Source organism: Haliaeetus albicilla, chromosome 7, assembly GCF_947461875.1.
Source record: "Haliaeetus albicilla chromosome 7, bHalAlb1.1, whole genome shotgun sequence".
Classification (NCBI taxonomy): Eukaryota; Metazoa; Chordata; class Aves; order Accipitriformes; family Accipitridae; genus Haliaeetus; species Haliaeetus albicilla.
The window spans coordinates 42,177,825-42,190,322 of NC_091489.1; the positions used below are offsets into that span (position 1 = coordinate 42,177,825).

General features: G+C 48.4%; 1 protein-coding gene across 1 annotated transcript in view; it reads left to right on the forward strand.

Annotated features, from left to right (window-relative positions):
- The window catches only part of GRIK4 (glutamate ionotropic receptor kainate type subunit 4), a 210,758-nt gene that overhangs the window by 150,132 nt on the left and 48,128 nt on the right, over positions 1-12,498 (forward strand). The window contains 1 exon segment of the mRNA XM_069788072.1: positions 694-747. Within this exon segment, the coding sequence (XP_069644173.1) occupies positions 694-747 (54 nt within the window).

Here is a 12,498-nt window from a genome sequence, read left to right on the forward strand (position 1 = left end):
CCTTTTTCTGTAACTCCAGAAGAGCTTTTTCTGCTTTGCTTTCTGCATCTGTGGTGAAAGGAGACCAAGCCCTGAGCTTTCTCAACTGCCGCTTTCCCTCATTATATTCAAAAAGACGTTGGTAGTTGATCAGGAGAAAAGCAGCATTGATTTACAAAGCGGCAAACCTCAGCAAACCTCGCTTTCCTCCAAACACACTGCACAGCTGAGGAACAACTCACCCCAAGGGGCTCCGGAGGTCTCAGGCTGGGGCTGCGGGACCCCACCTCGCCTCGCCAGGGTCTGTACGGGCCGTTGCTGTTGGTTCTGCACCTGCAGAAATCCCCGAATGTCATCTTGCGCCGTGCCACAGTGGGAGCGGGGATGCTCACAGGGCTCCGGAGCTGCGGCTCGTGCAGCGTTGGGTCATTTCTCTCTGCCAGGCAGCCCCTGTGCAGGTGCTTTGTCAGTGCTGTTGCAGAGGGGAGACCTCGGAGGTAGGCTCAGTCCTGCTGAAAAATTAGTTCCCCAGACTTTAATTTCACAGGTCAAACTGTGTTGCTGTGTCCCACCCTTCCCCGCCTGCAGGAAGAGAGCAGCGCTTGCACGGAGCGATAAGGATGAAAAAGCAAATGTGGCCCAGTCTCTGCCTTGCTGGAGTGGAGATTGAAGATTGTCAGGCTCTGGTCTAATCTCCTTTCCTCTCCTTCACAGGCAGCTGAACTGGGAATGGCGTCTGCCTATTACACGTATATCTTCACTAATCTGGTAAGACATTTTTCTCGGCTTTTCTCCCGTGTGCGTGTAGAGTCATGTTAATGGGAGCTGATCTCCCTGGCCCGTGGGAGTGCTGGGAAGAGCCACGTGCTTACGGAGCGGGGGATCTGCGGTGGAGGGAGGGGGAGGCGAGGAGGGGTGTCCCCCTGCAAACCTGAGCATCAGTCAGGGAAAGTCTTGCCCTGGCCTTCGGGAGGTGAAAGCCGACGGGTGCCCGGCAGAACCGATCGATCCCGTGCAGCTGCCAAAGGCAGGATTTGTAGATGTTGCGGCCAGAGGCAGTGCGATGAGATGTGCAGGTCCTTGGGAAGCACCAGCAGACGCGTGGTTCCTGACCAAGGGCTCAGGAGGGTTACGCTGGAGATGTCAGCCCCTGAGCCCGTTCTCCGTGCCGGGAGAAGGGCGGGCTGTACTGGGGCGTGCGTGCGGAGGGCACCACGGCCCCGTGCTTTTCTGCCGTCCCTCTGAGAGCAGCTGTGTAAGACAAAGGAAGGATGATACCATAAATGTTGAGAGGCAGAGCGGGGCATATCTTCAGCATGGCCCCTGGTGATTTGGCTTTATAGCTACTAATAACATTAATGGGGGGATCGTACGGTTAAATCCCTGAGTGCTGTGCTAAACAAGGAGTAATGGGCTTAGGCAGCAGCAGGGGGAAACCCAAAATAAACATCAGAGAAACTTCTCTTGCAGCAGCTACAAGGCTCTTGAACAGGCTGCTTAGTGGCGTGGGGGAAATGCTACCGCCAGGGAGACCAGATACCTACCTATTAATTCTGGTGTGGGGATGATGGAAACCTGAGTGCGGCAGGACGGGCTGGATGATTAAGTGGAGGTGCCTTCCAACCCCAAATGATACTCATATTCTCTAATTTCTATTAATATTTATGCCAGGGTGTGCGTGTGCCAGGAAAGCCGAGAGCTGAATCACACTTTGTGTTTGGGTGGGAGACAGACGGGAACGGATGAAGCCAAATGTGTAGGCAGGAGAGCTGGAGTGGAGAGGAGGAGGGGGAAGGAGGGAAATGGAGGGGTTGAAAGCCAAGAGAGCAACTGGGACAGAGAAAGGAAAAGGGATAGGGAAAGGAGACATCAGAAAAGAGAAAAATGCAAAAAAAAACCCCCCAAACCCAAACCAAAAAAACAAAACCCACAAGCTTCCTACCTGAACTAATAGCATTCTGATTCCTGCTTAGTGCTTGATCCATAGGTCCTAACCTTGCTCAATAGCAGTCCAGCAAGAACAAGCTTCGCTGCTCCTGTTTATCCCCATGCAAACGATCGGCACCGGGCAGCAAAGCAAAAGGAAGGGGTGTACCTGGGGGGGATCAGCCAGTGACGGACGCTGAGGGAAGAGCTGCACCCTCGGGAGGTGAATGTCACTTGTTTTAAGGCAGTGGCTGCTGCTTTGTGATTTCTCACCCCCAGTTAGAGCATAGCTGTGCTGGTGCTGCTGGTAGAGCTGGTAAGGGACAGTGGCTGTCTTCATCAGATCCTGCTCACAGCACTCAACCACTCCAGTCATTTGCCAGTCCCAGCAAGCAGTTTTCCTGTTGCCCTCTGGTCCCAACAACTGTTTCTTGTTCCACTTGCCCTCCCCAGTCCCAGCAGTTGCTGTGCACCCCATGGACCGGGACTACGCACATAGTAAGGGCTTTCTATTTGCACATCACAAGCACAGTGGAGTCCGTGTTCCTGGATGGCGCTCAGACAACAGAAATATAAAAATTAAGCTCCCCACTGCCACCACCACCAGACTGGTTTTGAGCATGGGTGTGATTAAGCGTTTGCTCAAGGTTAAGAGGTGAAATTTGTCTTTGAAACCCACTCATCTAGTGTAATGCAGTTACGGCAGGTGAGAGAGAAATGAATTTTGTTGCCGTTCACTCTCACGGGATATTAATCTGTTTACCCAGGCTATTTTACCACTTTATCCAAAAGACCAGCCCTCAGCAGAGTTAACTGGATTTTTGGCAGGGACCGTTAAAGAAAGGTGACATCGGGCAAAACCTGGGCAGATGGAAGAGATGTTTAAGGAAATTAGTAATATTTAAATGGGGATGAGAGATGGGAGTGAGCAATTTAGACTAATAAATCTGGAGGGATTATCAAGCTCCTAATGAACCCTCTGAGGCTTTGCAATCACTGCCTAATAGAAAAGATAAAAATCATAGTGAACTGCTGTCAAGGGGAGCAAGCAAAAAGATGGCTTTAAATGGAGGGAGAACCCATCAGAAAGGGAATAGACAGTTTGTATAGCATTAAGCTGCTTGGAAATGGAAAAATATTTCAGGCAAAAAAAGAAGAGAAAAGGGGATAAAATGCTGAATTAAACACCTGCCCTGCGGCACTAGAGGGGAATTCTGTTTCTGTCTTCTAGCATTAATTTTATTTAATAAGCACATCCCAGCCGACAGCTAGTTGTGCGTCGCAGCTCTTCTCTCTGCGGAGTGTTAGATGGAGGCAAGTTGCTGCAACTCCCCTGGCGCCGGTCCATGGGAGAGCAATTCGGGGGTGACGGCTCCTCCTTAGCCAGCCTGATGAGTTCAGATAGCGTCAGCATTGCTTTCCCCACCGTTCAAGGGGGAGGCAGAGCGGTGCGTGAAAACAGATGCCAGCCTTTGGCAGGAGATTGCGGGAGCAAATGAGGAGGAAGTCCTCGGCCCCCAGTGCATTTCCATCGGAGCCGAGGCGAGCAGCCTGATGTAAAAATATCCACAGGCTAATTTACTGCGTGCGAATTCATTATCAGCCTCCTTCAGCCAGCTCAAGGGACGCTTTTTGTCAGCAACAGAAGCTCAACAAATTTTCCCGGAGTCCTAATGAAACTCGCAGAACAGAGCAGGTCTGTTGCATTTTTCTTCCCCACGTCTGTCATCTGCGTACGGGGTACTCGTGGCAACTGAGCACCCTTCTGTCCTCAGGCCCCTTGCAGAAAATCTCAGTCTGACCCAATTTTCTTCCTGGTATCTCCACAAGGTGACAAACTCCCTTGCTCTGGGACTTACCCTTCTGGGAGGGCTGAAATTTCCTGATGATTAATGGCAAATGCTGACCCAGTGGCCAACTGCTCCCTGTGCCTTGGTTTGTGCGGTGCCGAGATGAACTCAGAGCTGCTCTCGTCGTCCCTTCCCCACTCCCCAGCAGGGCACGGGGGTTTTGTGTATCCACACAGCTTATGACCACGTAAGGGGGCGATGGTGTGCTCCATAATAATAGTAATAATAACAATAATGCCAGTGCATAAATAAAGCATTGCAGGCAGGCTGTTGTGCATTGAAAAAAATGTTCCTCCTAGTGCTGGAAATCCTTGAAATCAGCAGTGCTGAGCAGGAGGGGTTGTTGGATGCCTCCAAAATCCCGTGCTACAATTAATTCTTTTAGCTTGTTAATTCTGTGTAGCTTGTTGGTTTTTGTCTTTTTTTTCTCTGTCTCTCTCTCTCTTTTTTTTTTTTTTTTTTTTAATATAACGTATGGACCTCAGGCTGGGTTTAAATTTCAAAACATTTATCAAGGAGATTAGATGGAAATAATTGAAACAATTAAAATTATTACTGTAAGAAGGAAGGTGTAAGGGAGTTTTACTAGTGCCTTGAGTCAGATGGTCTATTCATTGGATGCAGTTTTGTTCCCTGACAATATTGTGCGCAGGTGTTGTTGCTGATAAAACAGCTGCCGTATTCAATTTCCAGAGACCAGATAAATCAGTTTTGGTTTGTTTTTTTGTTTCCTGTTTTTTCTTCTTTGTTTAGTGATTTATAAAGAGGTTGGTCTTCATACAGGATGAAGTTTTCAAAGCTGAATTGTCACTCTGGATGCCCCGTTGGAACTGGAGGGGAAATTAGTGTCCAAATCACCCAGACAACATCACACGTTTCAGCGGTAGCTTGTCATTATGGTAACATCCTTTGGAAGGAGGGAATGATGTAAAGCGGAGGGAAAGTGGACTACAGCTTAGTATTTGACCAGGGCTGTGGAGCTTAGGTTTTCAGTCCTGCTTTGTGAAATTACTTTCTATTGTGAAAATGACCGTCTCTTTCTGTGTCTGGTTCTGCGGCGCGAGCTCCGGCGCAGGCCATGGTGTTTGGCCTCGCTGCACGAGGTCTGCTGGCCGCAAGCACCCTCGCGCTCCCTTGCACAAGTGAAGAAGGCGAAGTCTTGTGTTGTGCTTTGACAAATTTTACCTTGCAGTCCAGCCAGCCTTCCTGATTCCCAGTAGCTGATGCAAACCTTTTTGTAGAGCTCTGATCATTCCGTGGATTTATGGTTCATATTTTCGGTGGCATGTGGTAGCAGGGCAAACAAATCAGGTTTTTGCAAGGATGCCAAAGCAATTCTTCCTCATTCCAGTTAGCAAGAGAAAAGGAGGATTTAGATGAAGCAGTAACTGTACCTCCCTGTGTTTTGCTGCCTGTGCTACCTTACCTGTCTGGGTCATCTTTATGCATTGTTCAGAGTTCACCCTGTGCTTGAATTCCAGTTGTTGAGTAAATCGTTCTCTCAGATACAGCCCAGGCCCTCTGATGGGAGAGCAAACCTCTCTTTTCCTCTGCCCTCATGCTGTCTTGTCCTATTTGTCCTTCAGACTTTCTGCCCCTTGTTTTCCAAGAGTTGTGCTTTTCAGGTCCCAACAGTAGCACTTGACCTCTTTGCTCTTTGAGTATTTGTCACTCTTCAAACTTCAGGCTCCCTGCAGAGAAGTTGAAGTAAATTGCTTTCACTAAGTATGTGGGCAATGTATTTTCCTAAAGTGCTCTTGTTTGAAGAACAGCCTCCGAAATTTAATAGCTCTCCTTGCATGAGGAGGTAAAAGACCCGTCCTTACTAGCATATGGCACACTGATGCTTTGGTGAGGTGTCAACTTTCTAAGAGCAACCAGATTATATATGGACAGTTCCCCTGAATTGTCCCTGAGTTCACTGAGATCGCCGTTCCTCTTTAACTACATGAATGGCTGAGTAACAATCCCTTGGGTAGATCTCCCACATCCACTTACTTACTCAAAAGGCCACAATTTGTTGCTGTGATGGCTTTTTTTTCTTCCAGAGAAATTGATTTTTACATGTGGCCCATTATAAACTTATTGACTCTGTCAATAGTTTATAAATAAACTGAGACTTTCAAGAAAAGCATAAAGCACTTAGCATAATATTGTCCACTTGAGTAAATAAATAAATGTGTTCTTAGAGGAGCTTAGGAATGATTAACAGACTCGGCAGCTCAGCCCTGAGGGCAACAGGATCCAGAGAGGCAAAGGCAGGTATTTTCTCCACTGCTACGTCTAACAGAGGAGGTCTGACGATCTCAGGGGAGAAATTGGTCACTGGTGCCAGATTGTGAAGAACTGACCATTGCAGGGGCCAAATGTCCCAGTCATGTAATGGCCACATGGCCATGCCCAAGGCTGGTAGCGATGCTCAGGTGGTGGTCCCTGGCATGCCTCTGTTACAGAGGAGGATGGGAAAGTCATTCACTTCAATCTGTGTTTTGTGTCTTTTGTTGATTTGCACGTTTTTCTTTCTTCTTGTACTCTTGCTGCTGTTAATGATCTCCATCAGTACAAGAGCACTGTAAGGGACCTCAGTGACACAGGAGCCTAAAGTCTTTTCAAGCTTCTTGTGAGGAATCCATGTTTTAGCCATTTGTTTGGGTGTCCCTGAAGGAAGACTAGTCCTTCTGCTCCCCTCTCTGTCAGCAAGTCTTCGTCTGGACTCAACATGTTGTTCATGCCTGAACTGTGACAACCTGGAGTAACTGCAGAGCAGTTGCATCAGATCTGTTCGTGTAAATAGGACCAGGATTGGTACCTTCTGCCCCTTTGGACCAAGTGTATGAATCCTGCCACCCGTGGCCTGGGGAGAGACTCCCTGGAGAGAGTTTTGGTTGCCCAAAGAACCAAGAGCTGACATACTTTATGTCCTCTGGTTAACCCTAAAATGGTGAATAATGATGCACATTGGCATCCGATGATGTCAGCAGTGAAGTCACTAGAGCTGTGCTGACTTTGCACTATCTGAAGGTATGGCTCTTGCATAAAGGCTGCCAGGCAATCTCAGTATGGGAGTTGAAAGTCTGCGTTTGGAAGGTGACAACTTTTCTAAGCACCAAATACTCTTGAAATGGAAGTTTTGCCAGAGTGAGGACTTAATAGAGAAATGGAAGCCTTGGCCCAGTATTCTCCTTCCCATCCCACATAAAAATAGAGAAGGAACAGTACAGTGTGTTCTGGTCCCACGGCGAACCTGTGCCTGGTGTAACAGCCTTAGCTGCCGTCAGAGGGCCGGATCCTTGGCTGGGATTGAGGGAATGAGGTCAGAGCAGCCTACTGAGCTTAGAGCACCAGGAGTTTCTCCTATTGAGTGCTGGGCAATGACAGAGTCAGAGGGTGTTTTGGAGGCTGCTAATCAGCAGATCCCAAAATCCAATAAGGTTCTTGTGGTAATTAAGAGAGGAAGATAACCACATGTGTGTGTGAGCAAGAGAGAGGAGGAAGGGAGGGGGACATCTTACTGTCATTGTAGGTTGTATTGAGCAAATCCTGTTCCTTCCAGGGGCTTGGGATGGGGTGAGGTCGAGCAGGGCGTGGGAAGGTCTTGGAGTCACTAAAACCAAAACGAGATCACCTTTATACTTGTCTCCAAGTATATACTTTATACTTGCCTCCATGCAGGTAGGTAGTTTCTGTCTCCCTGCTTCCCGGGTGATCTAGGTTATTAAAAATGTGATAAGAATCAAGTGAGGGAGCGAGGTTCTGCGTACACAAATGGGATGCAGAACAATATCACCAGCTAAATCGATAAAGCTGGAAGGAGCTCAATAGCTGATGCAGAGCGCTGAATAGCAAACTGGCCGTCTCGCTGCTGCGGGGTAAGCAATTACCAGGAGCCACTCGCTGAAGTGAGACCACAGCATGGCAGTGCAGGGGAGTCTTGAGGGTTCGCAGCTCCACACTTTAAAAAACATTTGCTTATCAGGCAGCTTGTTATGACACTAATAATCCCCTGCTTGACTGGCCCTTTCTACGCAGAAGTCTCCAGCCTCTTCCCAGACTTGGGAGGGAGGGTGTGATGGGTGGCAGTGGGGCCAGTAGAGAGGGAAGACCTGGACTTTATTTGTGGCATCTACTTTAGTCTGGGAGTGGATCACTTAGGTGCAGATTTGGGAGGATACTTCATTAATTACATGCTTAAATGTGAATGTTGCCTTTAATGTTTTGCATTGCAAGGCATGTTGTTTATCCATGTCTCTCGGGCTGAATTGGGCTGTCAAATTTTTAATTGCTTGCCATTTTTTTGCGCTGTGCCTCAGTTTCCTCCTCTGTATTGTGGGAACAGTAATCTCCTGGCAGGAGTCCCCACGGCGCAACGGCAGCAGTGATTTTGTACATTCACCTGGCACTGTGCTGTGACAATGTGAGGAGCAGCATGTCGCTGCTGTTGTGTTACAGAGCCAGAGTGAACCGGGCAGGGCAGGAGGGGGATTTCCATCAGAAACCCAGGCTGAGGTGGGAGAGGGCTTGTGGGTGCTGAGTCCCAGTTGGGATCGGCTGGCCCGCGATCTGAACATTCAAGTCAAGAGACTTGCACTGAGTAATATGCTTGTACCTTATGGCTTTATGTTCCTAATGGAATGGAGACTATAGGCTGTAAATCTCCTGATCGTAACTCACAGCTAGTGATGCCAGAAAATCCAAGCTCATGGTTTTAAAATCATGAATTACTGAGCTTGGCTGTGTGGCTTTTATTAGCCAGGTACTCCCAATGATCTAAATGTTTGGGTCACTCCATAGGTTTTGTCTGCTGCTGTAAAGTGAGAATGCAGGTCGAGTGCCGCATGAAGCACAGAAACCCAAGAGTGACTTCATCCTCTAATAACTCCTCCAGTGCTGTCTCCCAGGGAACCCCTTTGTATTCAATTAGCTAATGTGTGCCTAGCACTTTGAAAATATAGAGTGCCATAGAATTGCTAAGTGTTGTTATTTAACAGCACATATTTAGTGGTTGCAGCCCTGTAGTAGAAGTCAGAAAATCTACACTGTAATTGCCTGGTGCTGCTGCAGAATTTGTTGTGATTTGAGCAAAGCCTGGGGATTTTTCTTCTGTAAAAGTTCATTAATTTTTGGCTGCAGACCCTCAGGGCCTACCTTTTCTGAGATCTCATGAAACAGAATATTGAATTTTGGTGGGTGCTTTAAAAAACAGATTGAAAAGAAGGGGAAGTATTCGGGCAGCCAGGATTTGTATACCTGAAATTCACCTTGGCGTGATTTTTGACGGTCTTCTCTGTGCATCAGGTTGCACTGGTTGGCATAAAGGAGCTGGGCTGAGACAGAGGGCAAAGGGCTGGTCAACTATTGCAATTGTTCTGGTGTAGGGAGGGGAAAAAAAAATCATTGGCAGTGGAATAAGAAGTAATGAGGGAGAGGCTGTTTGCACCCATCTCTTTGATTCGCACGCTCTTGTGTTCACCAGGTACCTTGATCTTTCCTGAAAGTATGTGGTTACAAAACTGTATTTGTGCAGACGAAGGAGGCTAGGACAAGGCACGCCAGGGCTTGGAGTCCCCCGTTTAAACAGAATCTGCTGACAGGTGTGCGTTATTTTCCTAATGGCTCCTTGCTCTTCGTGCATTGGAAAGCTATCTTCTAGCCTGCAAAAGTACCAGCCAGCACTGCAGATAAGGAAGAGTAACTACACGAGGAGAGGACAGGAAAGGCGGCTGTGCAACTATTCTGTGTAAGCACTAGGCCCGCCAGCTTTGTCTAGCAGTCAAGGCAAGGTCAGGTATGTATACCATGGTTGTGCTCAGACTGTTTAAATTTTTTCCTAGCTTAGGCAAAAGTCAGCATCAGTATGTCTCAATGAGAAAACCTTGGATCTGACACCGAATCCCTGTGCACCCACTACAGAGCCGTTCACGTGTCTGAGTCTTGCTTCTCAAATCTGAACAATATTTCTCTACCTCAATCTGATCTTTGGAAAGGTAAATGCCTTAACACTTGCACACAAATGCATGGTGAGAGGAGCCATCTGAGGTCATCTCCAAGAGCAGGGTCTTCCACTCCTTTTCCTGGCTGCGCTCGCCTCTTGCCAGGCAGCATCAGAGGCTCAGCCGTCCCTTGCCATCGGGAGGGCAGGGCGGGAGGTAGGACCAGGGCTGACGGATGGGGCGTCAAGCTCTGGAAATCAGCTGAGTGGTGCAGGCCTTGAATGGCAAATGAGTTTGTGTTTGCAAAACGTGGGTTTGGAAATGTCAAGTGTGGTGAATGACTGTGTAGGAAAGGAAAAAAACAAACAGGGACAGGAGCTGAGCCGGCAGCTACTGGAGTATCTGGATGCTCTCGCCCCTTTGCCCTCCGTAGCAAGCCTGACCTTACCAAATCTCTCTTATCCCATTGCAAATGAAGTGTCTCCCCCAAGGACGGTTGGTCTCCATCTCATTGCATAGGCAGCTCATGGCTCATTGCTTGTTTCTGACCTGGGTCCGCAGAATACTCTTGTGCACATCTGATGGAAAAACATTTAAAGGCAGAGGGTTGGAGCTGGAGCAGGGAGAAAGGACAGGGAGCAGTGCAAGCAAAGGGTCGCGTACAGGCCACGCCATCCCCCTGTGTTACAGAGGTGGATGCTTTATGAGCATGACAGCATCAGAAATGGGGTTTTCTGCAGCTGGAGGCTTGCCTAGAAAAAGATGGATACGGAGAGCATTGGCTGTAGAAAAAGACCAAAGCTTGCAATGACCAGCCACCACTAATGGGAGCTGGGAAAAAGCTGCTGTTAACATTTGAACCAGATCAAATTGTTGACTCCGGTGGGGGAGCACGTCTGGGTCTGCCTGCGGTCGCTTTGTCAGGCAGCGAGCCCTGGCAGCTGCCTCCATCCTCAGCGGGGCACGGGAATTTTCCCAGGGAAATGGGGCTGATGCGGGCAGGGGTCCCTCCTGAAAGCTGCGCAGGGAGCCGAGCCGGGGGCTGGGACTGACCCCATCACTCAGCCAGCCTGAGCAGACTGGACCCATGGGTTCAGCCTTGCGACTGCTCTGTGACTGGGGCAAATCGCACCTCTGCCTCAGTTTCCCCCATGTGAAGTGAGACCAGCGGGGCACGTTGCCTCACCCAGGAATTGCTAATTTAAGGAGCAGAGCTTAACAAACCTGCCAGGGCCTGAGCAACCTCAAAAGCTTAGAAACGTCTTCAGGGGAGAAGAGGCGTGATAAATAAAGGCACTAATTTCAGCTGCCTTGAGATTGGGGCGGTCTGGCCTGAGACTGAAGCCTTGGTCTGTGTGGCTGTTTCAGTACATAACATCTCATTTTCCTTCTGCATATAATGAAGCCAAGAGGGCAGTCGGACAGCTGCTCGTGTTGTGCCCCCCACAATTTGCCTCCCAGCTCTGGCTGGGGGGAGGTAGTGTTTTGCAGGGGCTCAACATATCTCCTGCTGCTCTGCTTGCATCCAGGATCTCCTCAGGCCCAAGTCCTCATTAGCCATCTGCCCTCGTTGCGTGGGTTGACAGGATGCCGTGGGTAAATGGATAACCTGTCAGGAAGGCAGGAGGATAATATCATTCAAACGAATCAATAGTTCACAGGCAATTTCATGTTACCTAACGTTAATGCGGTTGTGTCCAAAATGCATTTAATCCTGTGTCTGATCACATTCTCGTGGGAGTTTGCCGTGCTGGAATAGTCTTGTAACTCCATGTTTCAGAGATTTACAGACATTGTTCCTATGTGCACACGTACGCAGGAAAGATAAAAAATTACTTGACTTGCTGAAATCTCATAGTCCACAGAGCCAAAAGACATTCGTATTAGTGGTGGAAGAGAATGGGTATCCAGCAGTTTCAGAATCTATTACTCCCACCTTCTCACTCCATTTTAGCAATTAGCAAAAGAGAAATTAGTGAGGAAGGTGCCATTATTTCCTGCTAATAGGACAAGGAGGGCTGGACTCTTTTCCAGGAAACTGGCTTTGTCATGTAACTGCTTTCATTGACGTGAGTAGCAAAATAGAGCTCTCCCTTTTTCCTTTTTTTTTTTTCTTTTTTTCCCCCATACAGTCATTTTTATACATCTTACCACTTTGCTCTTCAGAAATGCAAGAGGATGGGCCCCGCTCCAAAGCCCACAGTCAAAGCACCTTCCCTAAAGGCCTCCACAGGACATTAGGATGTCCTGTGAGTGGCATCTCCTCCTGGTACCTGATGGCAGAAAGGAGCAGAGCAGGATTGCCCTGTGGGGAGGAACTGCTTTAATTTAACAGTTTAAAGTTGGTGTCACCGAATTAGATATTGTGGTGGTAGAGCAACTTCACTCAGCAGATGATGATTGCCACCCAGGCTGGGGTCCAGTTCAGTATGCTCTCAGAGGAAATTAAAAATAGTAAAGAAAAAGGACGTTGGTGTCTCTCCAGACATGGGTCCCACAGTCTGGTGGTCTTGGTGGCTTGGGGATCCCTCCTGCCCTCTATTTGGATGGACAACCACTGTCTGTGTGCTCGCACTGTCTGGGGCTCTCAGCTGTAGCAATACGTGGGCACAGCAGTGTTTTCGTGGGGAACACAGTAGAGATCTTTTTCTGGGAGTGCCTTGGAGAGACCATTGCTTGGGAAGTATAAATCTGCTAAGGAGCTCTGTAATCTGGACCTCCCACAACACAGCTGACCTTCTCTGGCCAATTGTAGCAGGTTGCTGGCTTAATCTGAAAAATATCATCCACCTCCCTGCCTCTGCTGTAACTTC